This window comes from Puntigrus tetrazona, chromosome 15 (assembly GCF_018831695.1).
Source record: "Puntigrus tetrazona isolate hp1 chromosome 15, ASM1883169v1, whole genome shotgun sequence".
NCBI classification, from domain to species: Eukaryota; Metazoa; Chordata; class Actinopteri; order Cypriniformes; family Cyprinidae; genus Puntigrus; species Puntigrus tetrazona.
The window spans coordinates 17,161,487-17,180,767 of NC_056713.1; the positions used below are offsets into that span (position 1 = coordinate 17,161,487).

Below are 19,281 nucleotides of genomic sequence, written 5' to 3' on the forward strand. Positions count from 1 at the left end.
TTCTATAATAATATACAACAAGGCAAAATATTTTACATTAATTCATAATAATACAAATATTTAAGAATATTTAGTCATTGGGTATTTCAATGTGGAAACACAAAGATCATTCTCTCATTTACCCACTAGATGGCAGAGAAAGAAAACAATTTACACCTTGAAGATTATGAAAGGCATAAATGCACTTAAATAATAAAATGATAATAAAATATTAAATATATAAATAATAAACATTTCATAACAAGTACTCAGCACAAATCCTCAAATATAAAGGCACAGATTTAATTGCTTATTAGATTTTTTTTTTTACATTTTAATAGTGTTTCCTCCTTTTTGTATACACTTAAAAGCATATGCACAACAACAATAAGGGTTATAAATAGTGATAGCCTGCATTATGGAAACTTTCTGACTCAGAATCCTGTTCTGTTTATTATAATATATGTTATGCATGTATAAAATATATTAAAACATTTTCTTCTTGTTACGTTTATAGTGATGTTTCAAAGAATGAAAATGTGCTGAACAGCAGGACAAAGCCAGAGCGGATGTCATATTAAACTAACAATTTGGATTCACAAAAGTGGCTCTCGCAAGAGAAGCATAATCACAAAAAAATTACTGAATCGTGGAAGAACAAAAAGAATGGTATCTGGAAAGATGGTCAGGTCAAAATAGCACTGACCATGATCTGCAAAATAGCAATTACAGCAGTACTGGAACATATGCAAAGGATTGCTTCTCTTGAATTGATTACTAATAAGTAAGGTCCAGCATTTCTTTTCAATAACAAACGTGCAAGACTTCTCTAAAGTTTTTCTTTTCGGCTCAGTCTGTCACTTGGCTTGCTTGTCCATATATATATATATATATATATATATATATATATATATATATATATATATATATATATATATATATATATATATATATCTCTCTCTATATCTCTAAGTTGGCCCAGTAGTAGCAAGTTACATCTTTGTGTTTGTCTAAAAGAAACACTATTGTATTTCTCTAACAGAAATACATTGTATTATGCATGCTTGTCTGTAAACAATGAACACAGTTCAAAGTTCACTATTGTAATGATATGTCCTGTCCTTGGAGAATACTGAAAGGTTGTGTTACTGTAAGGTGTTATCCACGAACAGTTTCAGCTTATCAAGAAAACAAAAACAAGCAAACAGATAATTAAGATTGTACCATGTACTAATTCTATGCTATTGAATGTACACTTTTTTTCTAAATGTTACATCAACCTATTATATACAACCCATGCAATAACCCTGGAGGCCTCTAAATACCCTCTATGGAGCATTTTAGAATTTTAGACCTTTTAGCGTAACCATCATTGTATTGCATTGTATTATGTTTTGACCCCACAATTAAAACAATGCATTGAAATATCATCGAACGAGAATGACAACTGAAATTTATATGTTTATTTGAAGTAGTTTCATACATTTAGATCTCACTCATTTACCTTAAAAGCTGTTGCCATTTTATATTACTTTCTGGCCACACCAGCATCTGCACCAAATTGTTTAGTTTTTGCTCATTTTGGGCTTCTGAATAAAGTTTAGGTGTTTTTACTACAACATAATACTGTATGTGCCATAAAGGCCTGATGTATTAAATATGATGCTCACCAAATACCACATGCAAGTTTATTTATCATCGTATATGTTTATTTCTATTTTTATGATATACGCATTATTTATATGTATATAAAGGGTTCAGATGCATCTGAAATTGTTCTTTAAAGTTAGCATTTCCTTCTGTCTTCTATGTATAGGTTTCTATGTAAGTACTGATACTTGTGAATGCTTGATGAACATGTACTACATGTGGAGAGAATTCACTTAGTATTGTTATTTTGAATCTGGATTTTACTCATCAATTACAAAAACCCTTGTTTTAAAAAAAGACTGCATTTCCTGTACTTCTCAGTTTGACAAACAGATAAGTAACAATCACTTTTAAAAACAAGAGAGTTGATTATTGCTAATAGAAGAAGCAGCTTTATATATCTTGATATACACATGCATAGAATATTTGCCTTACAGTTGTAGGTTATCCGTTTGTTTCAGTGTGAAAAATACAGCCTTGACAGTAATATTAATAGTAATAGACAACAAAATCAGAGTTGATAATAAAAATAATGACAGCACAAACCACAGCATGACAAAGACAATACATGGCTTACTTGAAGTCATTATTGTTTGACTGAAATACTCTGGACAATGGATGAAGACTTCTTTTTAATCACAGTTCGAATGAAGTTTCTAACTTCAGCTGTGTTTAAAACATAAATCATGGGATTTAGCATCGGTGGAACAGCATAAGCCAGAGATGTGCTGATGATTCTCACATTGGGAGACAAAGAAAGCATTATTGCAGCAATGTATGTGCCAATTATGGGAAAGAAACACACTCCAACTAGCAACAGGTGAGAAACACAGGTCTTCAAGGCCTTTATACGCCCCTCCCATGTTGTAATTTTACTTAAAGCGAAAAAGATGCAAAGGTAAGACAAAAATATTATCAGCGGAGCAGCGAAATAGACAGCTGTGAGGACTTTTGCCAGAAACGAATTCACGCTGTTGTCATTACACGCCATTCTATACACCGGTCCATGGTCACAAAAATAACTCTGTATCTCACTGGACTTGCAGAATGAAAGACGGGTGACCAAAGATACCGTCAAGCCCACCAGAAACGTGCTAAGCATCCACATTACTGAGAAAACCGAACACATGACAGCGTTATTTACAATGGCATGATATCTCAGAGGCAAGCAAATAGCAACAAAGCGATCAAATGCCAAGACAACAAGGCTGACACACTGTATTGTATTAAAGAAGTAAACAAAAAACATGTTAGCCAAACAAGCATTGTACGAGATGTACTGTGACTCAAAAAGAAAGGTCTTCATCATGTTAGGAATCAGTGCATTAGTTTCACCAATATCAGCCAAGGCCAAGTTAAACACACCGATGTACTTTGGGCTGTGCAGATTCCGATCGCAAGCTATAATAAGAAGGACTATAGAGTTTCCAATTACAGCGACGACATAAATGAAAAACAGAAACATATAGTAATAGCCGCTGCCTGGTATACCTGAAAGTCCACTGATGAAAAAGTATTCAGGACGAACGACAGAGATATTTTGGGAATAATTTGCATTTAAGTTATTCATGGCAGCTTTTTCTTTGGCGCTTTGTCTTGCTGAAATCGCAAATAATAAAGAATGTGGAAAATAATTGCACTTACATAACTAGCGTGCCCGAACTATTTCACCTAAACAATCTGAAGGAAGTCGTTACCCTACCGTTCTTCACTATGTTTGCACTGAAGCCATTTAGTTTAGCTGTAGAGTGGGCACTAAATTAATCCCGTTAGCCTACTATAGTAGCCTAAATTTGAAGTGTTAACACTTAAATAAGTGTTACATTTTAAGATGAACGTATTGTTCATTACACGCAGGCCCTGCATAACGTTCGACACAGCTATTCAGCGAATCAGCGCACTCGCTCATTTTCACACTTTCTACAAATAAAAATATCAAATGAAACGAAACACAAAACGACCGTTCTCACCAATGTGTTAAATTGTTTTAATAATTTATTCGTTGCCACTAAAATTAATCTATTGTTTGCGTACTTATGTACGTATAAATTTAGTCTATAGTCATAAAAAATTGTTGAAATGTGCGTGAAATATAAAATAGTTTGAACACGTAACTAAACTGAAGGTCGAAATTTGTGAAAGTTTTTATATAGGATTTGTGAAAACCTATATAAAATCCCGAGAGACGCGCAACTCTATTTATTCGCCTTAAAAATCGCGGAAAACGACAGCAGGTAAAGTCACCGTCCTTAGTAAAAATAAATAAATAAATAAAAATAGTAATAAAAAAGACAAGCTCATGTCCTCCTTAAGAACAAAACGCATCTGCTGCTGCTGCGCTCAGAGGCTATGTATTTTTCCCGTTTATTATGCGTGCTCTCTTAATGTCTAAAAAAACAGGCCTAAAGTACTATGTGCGCAAAGTAGGCTAAGGATGTAGAGCCAATAAAAAGAAAATCGGTTACTCTGGCGCGCTTCTGCGGTGCGCTCGGACTTATTGAATGAAGAGAGTTGGGCGTGACTTCAAATTTAACGTAATAAGGGGGCGGTGCCTTTACGTAGATCACACCGGGGTCAGGGTCCGAAAAGACAAACAAAAAAGTAAAAAATTTGTAAACATAAGCTGTAACATTGAATGAGATTACATATTTGTTGCTAATTTGATGAAGGGGATTGTGTTTAAATTCCACAGTATCACAGTATTTTTTTTTGTACATTTTTTTATTTTTTATTTTTTTATTGTCCTTCTCTGTGAAATATATGAATAATTTAAATACACATACGCTTTCAGCAAAATAAAATAAATACAAACCCAGATAGCTTGCTTATCCTTCGATTGCTACTTATTCACTGACTCAGTATCACAGTGTATTCCAATTTATATCTGCTGAAACATCTCATGAGATCATAAACACAGTGATGCAATATATTCTGTCCTGCTCTCGTGAAATTATAATTTAAAAATAAGCAAAACATATATAGGATAACAAGCTAAAAGTTATTTTTTATTTTTGCTAAAATAGTTTCATGAGAAGTGTTGATTCAATTTTTGTGAAGCAAATTATGTGAAAAACCCTGTTTTAGTTTAAAATGTACAAATTAAAACCTCTGTTTGGTTGGATTATGGCTGGATTTGGAGTATTTCTGTTTGTTTGTGTGTGTGTGTGTGTATGTGTGTGTTATTGCTATTATCACTATTGGTCCCAAATGGCCATTATAATAATCCCTCTTGAGGGCAAAGTATCCTGAGATAGTGTGAGAGATAATGAAATATTAATTTTAAAATGACCTTCATTCTCATCTGAGAATTTACTTATACTTATGATATAAATATCATATTCTTTTCTTATTAATATTATTATTTTTTGCTTTAGCCAAACTAATTCGTTAACTGATTAATTTCAGTACAAAAGTAAATACAGTAGATATTATTTTATACTGTTTTTAAAGCTTTTACAATTTTTTTGTGATATATTTCACTAATTAGATTGTTGCAACAAAGAAAGACAAAGTAAAATAAAAAATAAAAATATAAAAAAATACATTTCGACTTTGCAATCCGGACATGAGTCATTTCTAAAACAGGAGGAATACATGGTTTTGCAGTTTGTAGGTATATGGTGGTGTTGTTTGTGTAACATCATTATACACACATTATGTAGTATTTTGTCACCAGAGTCTTTGTTAACAAACTGTTCCACCTTAGAGACTTTAGAGGGGGGGTGGGGGGTTTCAAGTTGCAAATGAAGACTATAGGGAATCGGGGAATGCCACATATAATGTTTTTTTATGATACAATATCTGTTCATATTTGTAAACATAAACTGAAGATAGCCTTTTTATGCTCTCGCATAATTTGAAGGACCTTCATGCTGAACTTTGACCTCTTGGAAGTCAAAATTCCAAGTGACTGTTTAGGGTGTGTATCCATATGATATGAGAGCAGTGTGCCATCATGTTAAGACTACAATTCTGCCCATTAAACAACAATAGCCCATAAACCTTATAATTTATTGTTGTTTTCAAGGATTATTTCTTCATTCTTACCTTTTTTGACTGAACTGCCAAAAGATATAAATAATTAATATAAAATTTTATATTAATTAACATTTCATTAATGTTCATAGATTAAAAAGAATCAACATTAATATTTTAGACATTTAATAAACACAGACATTGATCGCTAAGGGGCCTGGGTAATGTATAGGGGGTTCAACCTCAAAAAAGCTTGAGAACGTAAGGTATACTAATATACGAAAAAGTTGCAAAGATGTGTCTTTTGTAAGGGTGCTTTTTTTGTACCTATTTTCTTAGAGTGTAGAAAGAACTGATCATCCCTGGAGCCTGTGCATCAACTGTTTTACGTCATTCCCTTTTATATATATTTAAGATTTATCCCTTTTTAACCCAGCATCTATTACGTGTTTGAAGCAGAGTGCTTTTTATGGTACCTTGTGAGACAGGTATTCAAGCCCTGCGTGCCATTCTTTTAAATGTTTTTCACCAGCTGAAGACAAGCTGATTCCAGCATTCTCTTTCATTACGTGATCTTTTAAATTTATTTTCACTGAAACTGTGTCATGTTAATTGTGAATTATGTATTGTGTACATTCAAAACTCTAAAACTCTTCTAAGTACTGTAACTCATCATGTCAGCGGGAAATGTTAGCTTTGTGAAGGATTTTGTCATTGTCGGCTTTCCTGGACTTCAGCCGCATCACTATGGCCTCGTATCAGCCGTTCTGTTTCTTGTGTACGTGTTTACAATAGTGGGAAATGCTGCTTTTTTTGCATTGTTTGTAATGACTAGGAGCCTTCAGAAACCTGTTTATTATTTCATTATAAATCTAGCGGTGTGTGATGTACTATTCAGCACCACAGCATTACCAAAGATAATCAGCAGGTACTGGTTTCAAGATGGAACCATTTCATTCTTGGGCTGCTTTCTTCAGATGTTTTTTGTGCATTATTTTGGCTCAGTCACTGCGCGTTTGTTGGCGGTAATGGCCATAGATCGCTATGCAGCAATCTGTTTCCCACTTCGGTATCACAGTATCATGACAAACAGAAATGTATTCATTCTGATCCTGGGCTCTTGGTTGTTGGGTTTGATAGGCCCTTTGATGATGATTATCCGAGCTTATCCTCTCCCTTACTGTGCGAGTAACTTCATCGTGCACTGTTACTGTGATCATATTGCCATCACAACACTGGCATGCACTAACAGAGAAGAATATAGTTATCCAGCATTCATTCATGCTATGATAGTACTGCTGGGCTCTCTTACTGTTATTGTTTTCTCTTACTGCGCCATTATTGTGGCAGTTCTCCGTATATCAAGCAGACAAGGAAGGATGAAGACTTTCTCCACCTGCAGTCCTCAGCTTGTCATAATTGCCCTTTTTTTCTTACCCAGATGTTTTAATTATTTGTCAAGCAACATTAATATAAAATTCAGCACTGATTTGCGATTAGTCATTATTATGATGTATAGCCTTTTACCACCCATGATCAACCCCCTTATTTATTGTTTGAGAACAGATGAGGTAAAGAAGGTTTTAATCAAAAAATGTAAAAAGAAAAAAATAGACGTTAAATAAGTGACGACCTAACTGTACCTTTTTGTCTATAGTTTTCTAATATGTATATATATAAATGACATACTTTCTGAAATGCACATACATAACATTGACAAAAGGCAATGCATACAAAATTTGAATGAACTGGTTTGCTATTTAAACAAATAATTTAAAGTTATACATTTTTAAATAAGTCTATATTTTTGTGTATAGAAAGTGTCAAAAAACTAACAATTGAGGTTTTATACATCTGAGTACTTTACAAAAAAGCTGTGTGTGTGTATATTTAAATATAAACATATATGTATATATAATGCAAATTGAAAATAAATAAAAAATTTAAAAATGAAAATAAAAAATGTAAATAAAATAGTCATATGAATACTGAAACCTCTTTTTATTTGGCTATATATACTTAGAATGTGTTATGTTCAGTAATGAATAAACAGTGTTTTAACAGAAACAATATGTACTTTGCTTCATATATTTATTTACTGTCACAGAGAGTTTATTTTGAACATAAAAAATTAAATAAAGTGAAATAAACTTCTAGAGGTTATTTTTAATAGATATTATGCAATACTGGTTTTTAGTAAGTTATATTATCTTTTGATGGTTTTCATCCAGTTAAACGACATATACTAATTTTACCACTAGATGTCAGTAAAAGACCTTTTATTTTCTTCATTTATTACTAAAAACAGAAACAACAAATGTACAGAAACAAGAGCAACATCAGATCAATATGCTCATGCTCTACTAATTACAAACAAGAATACATCATGAAATATTATTTTAATTAGTCAGGTCTTATTATGTATTGCAGAAAATCAAACAAAGGACATTTATAAATGACAGTGGACATGTTTAAGATCAACGTATTACCAACTGCACAAGCAGCACACTTGAAATCAGATGGACTAGTGAATATTGATAAGATTACTAATATTTTAATGCAAATATTAGTCTTTTAAATATATATTTTTTAAATACGCATAGTTGAAAAGAGATTGTCCACTCCTATTTATGCTTGTATTGTAAGTCATAAAGAGCTTGTAAATGTAGTCTGTTTGTGTATATGTTATTTAATATCCAGTTGTTAAATATAAATAAATAGACATTTCAGTCATTTAGAAATGTTCTCTAATTTGACATGTTCTCTAATCTGTTTTTAAACATTTTTCTAATGATGTCTTTTATTTCAGCTGTGTTTAAAACGTAAATGATAGGATTTAGCATCGGTGGAATAGCATATGCCAGAGATGTGCTGATGACCCTTGTATTGGGTGTGAGAAAAAGCAACACTGCAGCAATGTATGAGAAGCATATGGGCAGGAAATAAATTCCTACTAACAACAAGTGAGAAACACAGGTCTTCAGAGCTTTTAAACGTCCTTGCCAAGTTGTAATTTTGATTAAAGCGAGAAAAATGCCCATATATGAAAGAACTATAAGGATCATTGGTACTACATTGTATAAAGCTGAGATGAGAAACGCAAACATCTTATTAATGCTACTGTCATTACATGCCAACCTATACACTGGTCCATGATCACAAAAATAACTCTGTATCACAATAGATTCACAGAAAGAAAGTTGGTTAATAAAAAACACCATCAAGCCCACAACTGAAGAATTAAATGCCCAAACTGCTGACAAAATACAAATCATAGTGGTATTGTTTACAAGAGAATGATATCTTAAGGGCAAACAAATGGCAATCAAACGATCATATGCCAGAACAACAAGAGTGAAACTCTGCATGGAACTGAAGAGAAACACAAAAAACATGTTCACTAAACAAGCATTGTAGGAGATGTACCGTGAGTCAAATAACAAAGTCTTCATCATGTTAGGAATTAGTGCATTAGTTTCACCAAGATCAGACAAGGCCAAGTTAAACACACCAAAGTACTTTGGACTGTGCAGACTTCTTTCAAGAGCAATAATGAGAAGAACTACAGAGTTCCCAATCATAGTAATAAAATAAACAATAAATAAAAATATATAGTAATAACTGCTGTAAGGTATACCTGAAAGTCCAATGATGAAAAAGTATTCAGGATGAACAATGGAGATATTCTGGTGAAAACTCGCATTTAAAGAACTCATTGCAGTTTGGTGTTTTGAACAAGCTGAAAAAAAAGAAATTACCATAACATAAGTAAAATAAGAAAATGCACAAATGTAACTACAATTTGTAGTTCTGAAAAAATACCTTCTTGTAACTTTGCATAATATTTGAATCGCATATATACACTAAAGCTTTAGAATTTGAGCAAACAATGACAATGACGGTCTGAACGCTTTCAAATGAAATTACTCAGCTATAAGTACTGGTCCTTATTCTCTCGAGCTGCGAAGATTAACTAAATGTTTGTGTCATTAAATTTAAATATATCTGCAAAGCATCTCATGAGAGTCTTCAGGCAACAATGTGATGTAATATATGTTGCAAATGTTTTGGCCACTATAGTTCAGATATTTACTGGTCTGCAAACAGTCCTCATTTGATATTTATTGTCACACAACAATATTACAGTTATTTAAGGATGAAGAGCAAGCACAAATAAAATGGAAACTCATTGATCTTGGAGAAAATATTTTATGAATTATTTATATATATGACCAGTTGAAAACAATATCAGCGATCAGTTTAGTGATGGCCAAAAAGATCCCCTGAAGCCAGGCTGTCCATTCCTGCTCCTGAAGAGCCTTTCAGAAGAATTTATCTCTAGGGCTCATTAAATACACCTGCAGCAGGTCTTCAAGGTCAACGAGATCACAAGAAAAACTCGAAACTCTGCAAACTCTTCCCTCTCTGGGGAAGGGATGTCCAATCTTTACAGGCCTAATAAATACATCTGAAACAAGTCATCAGGATCACCAGAAACTACCTGGCAGGTCTGTTGGTCCTAAACTCTGCAGGAAAATGGTTTTGTAGGAGCAAGATTGAACACCTCTGTGCATTTACTGAGGCACTATATGTCCCCCACGTCCATCATCTACCAGGTGAGCTTATGCCTTGAAGAGACGTCTCTTTGGCTGACGAGAAGATTCCCGAAGATTCCCGATCAAAGTTGTGCTTTCTTTCTTGCAAGAAAAGTTTCAGCGCATCATCATACGATATGGCAGTTGTGGCCTAATGGATAGAGAGTTAGGTTGCTAACCTGAAGGTCGCAGGTTTAACTCTCAGGTCTGGCTGAGATTGTAGGTAGGGGGAGTGAATACTTAGCACGCCCTCCAACCTTGAGACCCTTGAGCAAGGCACCGAACCTGAATGGGGAGTCATCGTACTTGGCCGCACATCGTTTCCCTTTTCCCCTTTCTCAATGGACAGCTGGTCTCTGGGGAAGCACAACGTGATAATCAGGTTCACCAGATGGTTAACCCTCTTATCCACCCTTGTACCTTCTTGGGAATTTTTCTGTTGCCCTGAAATCAACACAGTCTCACTTCCAACTTGCCACATATTGCAGATTGGTCAGCACGCTTTGGGGGGTTTTACTCCATGTGTAATTTAATCATAACAATAAAATTCCCAGTATCTCGTGTCGGCATGTTAACACCAAGGGTTTCTTATTTAAAACAATGGAGGACATGCACGTTGAAAAATTATGCTACAGGGTTACCCAGTGGATCAAAAGGTGATGCCAAAGGGTCCTGACCAAGTGGCAATATGTGACAAGTTGGGGTGATAAGTTTGCAATAAGTAAGCATAGATATATCCTTCACAAACTGCTTGATTAAATGTTCTTCATTTTTCTATTAGTTTTGTCTTGGAGTCAGTAAAAATACAATACTATACCCTGGTTTCACAGACAAGGCTTAAGTTTAGTTTTAGACTAAAATACAAATCTGAGATGTTTCAACTAAAAGAAACTTGTACAGAGTGATTTTTAAACATGTGCCTTTGATTTGCCCTTAAGATGCACATTGCTTTTTTCTAAGGCATGTTTATAAAAATTACTTAAATGTTCTAATTAAACTATGGCCTAATGCTGGTTTAGGATAAGCCCTGTCTAAAAAACTAGGTCTATTTGTTCATGCACACAGCTGACATCTTCTGCATTCATATAATGTAAATACATAGCATATCACTGCTGTTCATTAACGCACGCATTTAATCTCAGGGGTTGATGATGATACATCATTTGTACATACACACAGTAGTATTATGACAAACAGAAGTGTATTTATTCTGATCCCGGGCTCTTGGTAGTTGGGATTGATAGACCCTTTGATAATGTTCATCCGAGCTTATCCTCTCCCTTACTGTGCAAGTAATTTCATTGTGCACTGTTACTGTGATTATATATGTATATATACTGTATATATATATATATATATATATATATATATATATATATATATATATATATATATATATATATATATATATATATATAAATATTGCCATCACAACACTGGCATGCACTAAAGAATATAGTAATCATGCATTCATGCTATGATAGTACTGCTCTCTTACTGTTATTGTTTTCTCTTATTGCGCCATTATTGTGCTCAAAGAAGGATGAAGACTCTCCGCCTGCAGTACTAATCATAGCTTACCATAATTGAAGTCTGTAAAGATAACATGACTTCATTGTGTGTATTATGAAGACATAATACTTTATGTACTTTGCTTTATTTATTTAACATCACAGATCATTTTATTTTCCATATTTTCTATATTAAACTATGTAAAATAACGTTATAGTTATGGACAGATCCTTGCCATCCTAAGTAAGTAATTAGATTCATACGGGCCAAAACAAAAAAATAAATGTGCACTTACACCAATAAACTGACATTTGGAAAATTAGGAAAACATTAGGTTATATGACTTGAATTACTCTGTTCAGCTTTTGATCTCAGTGTTTTTTGTATTAAGTGTTACTTAAAGACTAGTTTGTGTTTAAGTGTAAATAATGTTACATTGTCAGTGTTATCTTTAAATTAAATTATTAAGCTTCTGAATAGGGTTTGACACAATAAACTGAAGCATACATTTGTTTACATGTAGATTAATGTTCATTTTCTTTATTCATTACTAAAAACAAGAAATTAACAAATGTACACAAACAAGAGCAACATATGTAAACCACAGACCACAAACACGCTTATATGCAAAATGGACCCCTATACAAATTACAAAAAGAAATACATTATGAAATATTAGGCTATTTATTCAGGTTTCTTAATTAATATTCATAGTTGACAGTGAAATGTGTTCAAGGTCAACATAGTAACAACTGCACAAGCAGTAACAAACACTAGAAATCAACTGAAATATTGAATAAAGGTTAACAATAATTTTGTATATCGGAATACATACAAACATTGCACTTTTAAAAGTTAATTTGTGATATTGTTCACTGGCATTATTTTTTGTACTGTAAGTCAAACAGACCTATGTGAGGCCTGAGAATGTAGTCTTTATATGGATCATTAAATATAAACAAAAATTTCAGTCATTTAGATGTGTTTTCTCTGATTGGCGCAGATCTGTTTTTAAGCGCTTTTTTAATAATGTATTTTATTTCAGCCGTGTTTAAAACATAAATGATAGGATTTAGCATCGGTGGAATAGCATATGCCAGAGATGTGCTGATGACCCTTGCATTGAGTGTAAGAGAAACCAACAATGCAGCAATGTACGAGCTGCATATGGGCAAGAAATAAATTCCTACTAACAACAAGTGAGAAACACAGGTCTTCAGAGCTTTTAAACGTCCTTGCCAAGTTGTAATTTTGGTTAAAGCAAGAAAAATTCCCATATATGAAATAATTATAGTAATTAATGGTGCTACAATGTATAAAGCTGAGATAAGAAACCCAATGATTACATTAATTCTGTTGTCATTACATGCCAACCTATGCACTGGTCCATGATCACAAAAATAACTCTGTATCACAGTGGATTCACAGAAAGAAAGTCGGGTGATAAAAGAAACCATCAAGGCCACAATAGAGCAATTAAATGCCCAGACTGCAGAGAAAACTAAAACCGTACTTGTATTGTTCACAATTGCATGATATCTTAAAGGCAAACAAATGGCAATGAAGCGGTCATATGCAAGAACAACAAGAGTGAAACTCTGCATAGAACTGAAGAGAAACACAAAAAACATGTTAGCTAAACAAGCATTGTAGGAGATGTATCGTGAGTCAAATAACAAAGTCTTCATCATGTTTGGAATCAGTGCATTAGTTTCACCAATATCAGCCAAGGCCAAGTTAAACACACCAATGTATTTTGGACTGTGCAGATTTCTTTCAAGAGCAATAATGAGAAGCACTACAGAGTTCCCAATCATAGTAATAGAATAAACTATAAATAAGAATATATAGTAATAATTGCTGTATGGTATACCTGACAGTCCAATGATGAAAAAGTATTCAGGACGAACAATAGAGATATTCTTGGAAAAGCTTGCATTTAAAGAACTCATTGCAGTTTTGCGTTTGGTGGTTTGCACAAGCTGAAATTCAAAATCACCACAAAAAACAAATTAATGAAAATTAACAAAACTGACCCTTTAAATTCTAAATAGAGAAAATATACCTTCATGTAATTTTGTATAATATTTGAATCACGCATATATATATATATATATATATATATATATATATATATATATGTTAGAATGTTGGATTCTGAACAAACAAGGACAGTGACTGAATACTAGTGAGCTTTAAATGAAATCAGCTGTAAATGCTGATCCTTATTCTTTCATGCTGGAAAGAACACTGGATATATGTTTCATTGAATCCAAATATATCTTCTAATTAATCTCTTGAGAGCTTCCAGACAACGCAATGATGTAATGCTTATCCATGGCAAATGTTTTGGCCACTATAGTTAGGGATCAATGTTTTTTTTAGGCCTAAAATGACACCAAAAATAAAGGCTCCAGGAGTGATAATATATACATCATATATGATATAATAATTTTAATAATCAAACGTGCCTGCTTTTTGTGCATTTTCATTAAAAACTGTTTCATGTTTATTGTGAATTGTGTACATTCAGAAACATCAGTTTTGTAAAGGATTTTGTAAAGGTCTCTCCAGCATATGCTGGTTAGGATTTGGAGCATATCAACTGGTTTGAGCTTGTTTAAACTGGTACTTAGTTGGTGCTCAGCAGAAGCTAGTTACTCAGGACCAGCACATGGCCTGCTTAAATCAGCTCATGACCAACTAGGACCAGCTTAAACTTGCTCAAACCAGCAGCCATGCTCCAAAACCTAACCAGCCTATGCTGGATTTTAAACAGGGCTGGACTCATTACTACAGATTTGTATCAGAATTTCTGTTTTTGTGTGTGTATGTTTACAGTGGTGGGGAATGCTTTATCCTTTGGTATTGTATGTTAAAACAAAGAATCTCTAGAAACCTGTTTATTACATTCAAGATGGAACAATTTTATTCTTGGGCTGCTTTCTTCAAAGCTTATCTATGGATTATTTTGACTATATGCAGCAATCCGTTTCCCACTTCGTTATCATAGTATCATGACAAACTGAAATGTATTCATTCTGATCCTGGCAAAATATATTTATGATCAACTTTAAAAATAGTTACACAAACTGAAATATTCATATTTATTTTTACACATTTATTTATTTATTTTTTATTCATTATTACAAAGCAAAAGAAGAAATAACAGGGAAACAACAAATGCAGAGAAACAAGTGCAACAATAGCAGATCATTAAAAATGGAATGGTATTAACAATTTCAACAGAAATGCATGCTAAAATATTATTTATTATTATTAAACACATTTATAGATGACCATGTACAATGAGTTTAATGTCAACAAAGTAATGACTGCTTACAAATAGTGGAGACAAGTGATACTGCTCACAAATAGTAAACTCTTTATTTTCCTGTCCATTTTTCACTTGTGATGTATAGCAATCAGCAATCATTACATAAGAGTCATTTAGGAGGGTTCTCCCTACTTGGTGCAGATCTGTTATTAAACATTTTTTGAACTATGACTTTTATTTCAGCTGTGTTTAAAACATAAATGATAGGATTTAGCATCGGTGGAATAGCATATGCCAGAGATGTGCTGATGACCCTTGCATTTGGGGCAAGAGAAAGTAAAAGCTGCGCAAAGTATGTACAGAATAAGGGAAGGAAATATATCCCAACTAACAACAGATGAGAAACACATGTCTTCAGAGCTTTTAAACGTCCTTGCCAAGTTGTAATTTTGCTTAAAGCAAAAAAAATGCCTAAATACGACAGGACTATTATTACCAATGGTGCTACAAGGTATAAACCTGTGATGAGAAATGCCATAAACTTATTAATGGTATTATCATTACATGCCAACCTATACACTGGTCCATGGTCACAAAAATAACTCTGTATCATATTAGAGTCACAGAAAGAAAGTCGGGTGATCAAAGATACCATCAAAGCCACAACAGAAGAATTAAATGCCCAAACTGCTGAGAAAACTAAAACCATACTTGTATTGTTCACTATTGCATGATATCTTAGCGGCAAACAAATAGCAATGAAACGATCATATGCCAGAACAACAAGAGTGACACTTTGTATAGAACTGAAAAGAAACACAAAAAACATATTCACTAAACAAGCATTGTAAGAAATGTATTGCGAGCCAAACAGAAAAGTCTTCATCATGTTAGGAATCAGTGCATTAGTTTCACCAATATCAGCCAAGGCCAAGTTAAACACACCAATGTACTTTGGACTGTGCAGACTTCTTTCAAGAGCAATAATGAGAAGCACTACAGAGTTCCCAATTATAGTAATAAAATATGTAATAAATAAGAATATATAGTAATTACTGCTGTAAGGTATACCTGAAAGTCCAATGATGAAAAAATATTCAGGACGAACAATAGAGATATTCTGGTAAACACTTGCATTTAAGGAACTCATTGCAGCTTTGAGGTTTTGAAAAATCTGTCAAAAGAAATTACCACAAAAACATAAGCAAAATCTAGGAAATGTACATAATTTTCATTTCATTTCGTTTTAAATTCTGAAAACATACCTTCATGTAACTTTGCATATTATTTGAGTAACATACCTGCATGCTCTCATGCTGCAGAGATCTGTCTATCTGTGTCACTGCATCCAAATATATCTTCTCATTCAATTCTTGAGGGCTTTCAGACAACAAAGTGATGTAATACTTATCGTCGTCTTTTATCTGCATTCTGAGCAGTTATGAGCTTTAAATAGAAGCTCAATAATTTTTGCATTCCATAGACTTTGATAGAATCCTTTTTGTTTTCTAAAAAAAGGCCAACAATGTACACAGTTTACAAAAGAAACATCACATAATGTAAATAAAATGTCACAGAATAAGAATATGTGAATAACATTTTGACAAAAATGTCAGATGTCAAATTATAATTCCTAGGCGATGATATGTTGTAGTAAATTGTCACTAGTTTGGATCAAAGTTTTGCATGTTTTATTTTTGGAAAGATGCATGTGTGTATTTTGCAGCTGCTTTTATCACTTAATTAGATCATTTAATCTATTATCGACATGATCTTATCCTCAGACGTCAAGCCCATGGAATGTTGGCTTAAAGTCTGATGCATATATAACACACTTATCTGGACACACTACATGAGTTTCAAAGCTTTCATCAGATTGGTTAAATTATACAGGATTTCTAGGAGTCGTGTGTGACACGGCCTTTGTTTCGCCTGTAAAAGTCTCAGTTATGTATGTAACCCTCATTCCCTGAAGAAGGGAACGGAGATGTCATGCCAGATATACCAAATCTACTTCAAGTGTATTAAAACGAGCCAATGAACATTGGCATGCACTGATCGCATCCAGCTAGTCCAGCTAATAAATGAGCAGCAGGTGCAGTGCATATTCAAGTTTTCGCTGAGAAGCCAAGCCAGTGACCCGGCCACTCAGCGGAGGCACCGCGGCAACGTGATGTGACGTTTCTGTTACCGCCTTTAGGGAATGAGAGTTGCATATGCAAAGACATTCCCTTTCAGTCAATCACATCGGATATGATGGACGAATTGGGATCCCTACCAAAACGCTATGGAGGCTGTCCTGTGGGAGCCTCCTAAACCCCATCAGTTTGGTGTAGGCTGGGGCTCCACCACAAGAAGCCATCTACTATTGTTAGTACTACCCATTCAGTAAGACCAGAACACTGGGGGACGCTTTCCGTAGGAGATCTTGGAATGTATCGAGTGAGGGCCTGGCGCCAGATCGTGCCAGACAGGGTTTACTGTATGGACATTCAGGAGCAGTTAACAAGCCAAACCAGGCCTCTCAGTGCCTCTACCCATTTGAAGTGAGAACTCAGGAGGATACCGGTTCCACATGAAGACCTAGCGAACGTATTAGGGGTCACCCAGCCAGCAGCTCTACAGATATCTGCCAGAGAGGTGCCACAAGCCAACTCACAGGATGATGCCACACTTCTTGTTGAGTACGCTTGTAACCTGAGGGGACAGGGCACACCCTGTGCTTGATAGGCCAGGCTGATGGAGTCCACTATCCAGTGTACTATCCTCTGCTTAGAGATGGCATTCCCCTTCTGCCAGTTTCCGTGACAAAGAGCTGGTCCAAGGTTCTGAAGCTTTGTGTCCGGTTAATGTAGCATCTTAGTGCTAGGACAGGACAGAGCAAAGCTAGGGCTGGGTCTGCCCCTCCAGGGAAAAAGCTTGAAGGGTCCCCACCTGATCTCTGGAACCTTGGGCACATAGCCGGGTAGCGGCCTCAGCGTTTCAGTGTTACCTGGGAATCTGCCAGCCCAAACTCGATTCTAGGCACGATTCCTCCAAATAAGCCTGCAGGTCCCGTACCTTCTTGTTGGAGGTCAATGCAAGCAGGAGCAGAGTCTCCATTGACAAAAACTTAAGCTTGACTGCTGGCAAAGGCTCAAATGGGGCCTGCTGTAGCGCTCTCAGCACAACAGACAGGTCTCAAGACAGTATAGTGGAGGGCCATGGGGTTTCAACCTCCTGGCCCCTCAAGAAACTGATGATCAGGTCATGCTTACCCACAGACCTCCCATCTATGGGGCCATGATTTACAGTGACCACAGGAGACAGCCTTCGCTCCAGACCTTGCTGCAAGAAAGTCAGCACAACCCTGATTGGACAATTTCAGGGTCTTCTCCATGAGGAGAACACCACCCCACGAACAGGCTCCACTTCAAAGCATGGAGTTTCCGGAGGTCTGGACGTGCGTGCCAAATGATGCCTCATCTCTAAGTCAGAAGATCCTTCCTTAGAGGAATTGGCCAAGAACGGGGCTGTCTTGAGGAGTGTGAGCTCCGGGTGGGCCAGTAAGGCGCCATCAGCAGTACCTGCTTCTCATGACCACCCTCATACAAGTCCTTTAGTACCAGCCTGTTGACACAGGATCTTCCTGCCAATGGGAAACAGTTGCATCGATACCGACCACTTTACTGGGGGGATTCCCATATATACCCTGGCTATGCCACAGTCAAAGGTGGTGAGGGAGGAAGAACCACGGGGACGGTTTCTGGCAGTGAAAGGTGCCGTCCATGTTCAAAATCATAATTCCGGGAAGAAAGGTACCGGAGTGGGGCCCTGAGAACTAGCGCGAGCCACCCCTAAGTACCTATCGTCCAGCCTTAAGGGCTTGAGATGAGGTGGAGGTTTCCAGTCAAGCCCGATTCTATTGGCGGCCCAGTTCAATCATAGCCACCAATTCTGGATCCATATCTGGAATGATGGAGTGCCCTGTGGACACCGCACCAGCCAGATCTTCATCCCCAGAACCTTCTGACTCACCCTCTGATGCAGTGGCTGACATCCGGTCACTGGGAGCTCCAAAGGATACAGCTGGTATCCCACCAGGGAATTCAGGCTATTCCCTTGGCAGCTCCACTGGATGCGGAGTCCCGGTGGAAGGAGGAGCCCTCAGTGGAGAGTCACTCACGTCATCATAAGACCAGTCCTTCCTCCACCAGAAGCAGTGCTCACCTTGCCTCTGCAGAGAAACAGATACTCTCGATACTCACATGAGCCATCCATGAAAGCCACCTTAGCATGCTTTAGGCCCAGACA

The 19,281-nt window shown here is 35.6% G+C and overlaps 5 protein-coding genes across 5 annotated transcripts; 1 reads left to right on the forward strand and 4 right to left on the reverse strand.

Moving 5' to 3' along the window:
* Window positions 1-2,215: 2,215 nt before the first annotated feature.
* On the reverse strand, window positions 2,216-3,202 carry LOC122359235 (olfactory receptor 1M1-like). Its single transcript, XM_043259543.1, has one exon. It carries the CDS (start codon window positions 3,197-3,199, stop codon window positions 2,216-2,218), a length of 984 nt encoding a protein of 327 aa, XP_043115478.1. The 5' UTR covers window positions 3,200-3,202.
* Window positions 3,203-6,278: 3,076 nt separating this feature from the next.
* LOC122359375 (olfactory receptor 6F1-like) lies at window positions 6,279-7,229 on the forward strand. Its single transcript, XM_043259662.1, has one exon. It carries the CDS (start codon window positions 6,279-6,281, stop codon window positions 7,227-7,229), a length of 951 nt encoding a protein of 316 aa, XP_043115597.1.
* A 1,122-nt stretch (window positions 7,230-8,351) lies between these two features.
* On the reverse strand, window positions 8,352-9,444 carry LOC122358662 (olfactory receptor 1M1-like). The gene is made up of 2 exons (XM_043258527.1): window positions 9,412-9,444; window positions 8,352-9,335 (listed from the first exon to the last, which is right to left on the reverse strand). Exons 1-2 carry the CDS (start codon window positions 9,442-9,444, stop codon window positions 8,352-8,354), a joined length of 1,017 nt encoding a protein of 338 aa, XP_043114462.1.
* A 3,238-nt stretch (window positions 9,445-12,682) lies between these two features.
* On the reverse strand, window positions 12,683-13,684 carry LOC122359225 (olfactory receptor 1M1-like). Its single transcript, XM_043259530.1, has one exon. It carries the CDS (start codon window positions 13,661-13,663, stop codon window positions 12,683-12,685), a length of 981 nt encoding a protein of 326 aa, XP_043115465.1. The 5' UTR covers window positions 13,664-13,684.
* Window positions 13,685-15,157: 1,473 nt separating this feature from the next.
* On the reverse strand, window positions 15,158-16,141 carry LOC122359228 (olfactory receptor 1M1-like). The gene has a single exon (XM_043259537.1). The coding sequence runs from the start codon at window positions 16,136-16,138 to the stop codon at window positions 15,158-15,160; it is 981 nt and encodes a 326-aa protein (XP_043115472.1). The 5' UTR covers window positions 16,139-16,141.
* Between the last annotated feature and the right edge of the window lie 3,140 nt (window positions 16,142-19,281).

Bases quoted from the DNA above. Each gene is read 5' to 3' on its own strand.
- LOC122359235 (XM_043259543.1), bottom strand. From the start codon at position 3,199: ATGAATAACTTAAATGCAAATTATTCCCAAAATATCTCTGTCGTTCGT.
- LOC122359375 (XM_043259662.1), top strand. From the start codon at position 6,279: ATGTCAGCGGGAAATGTTAGCTTTGTGAAGGATTTTGTCATTGTCGGC.
- LOC122358662 (XM_043258527.1), bottom strand. From the start codon at position 9,444: ATGCAAAGTTACAAGAAGGTATTTTTTCAGAAC. The intron at 9,336-9,411 runs TACAAATTGTAG...TCAGCTTGTTCA, and splicing joins AGAAGGTATTTTTTCAGAAC to AAACACCAAACTGCAATGAG.
- LOC122359225 (XM_043259530.1), bottom strand. From the start codon at position 13,663: ATGAGTTCTTTAAATGCAAGCTTTTCCAAGAATATCTCTATTGTTCGT.
- LOC122359228 (XM_043259537.1), bottom strand. From the start codon at position 16,138: ATGAGTTCCTTAAATGCAAGTGTTTACCAGAATATCTCTATTGTTCGT.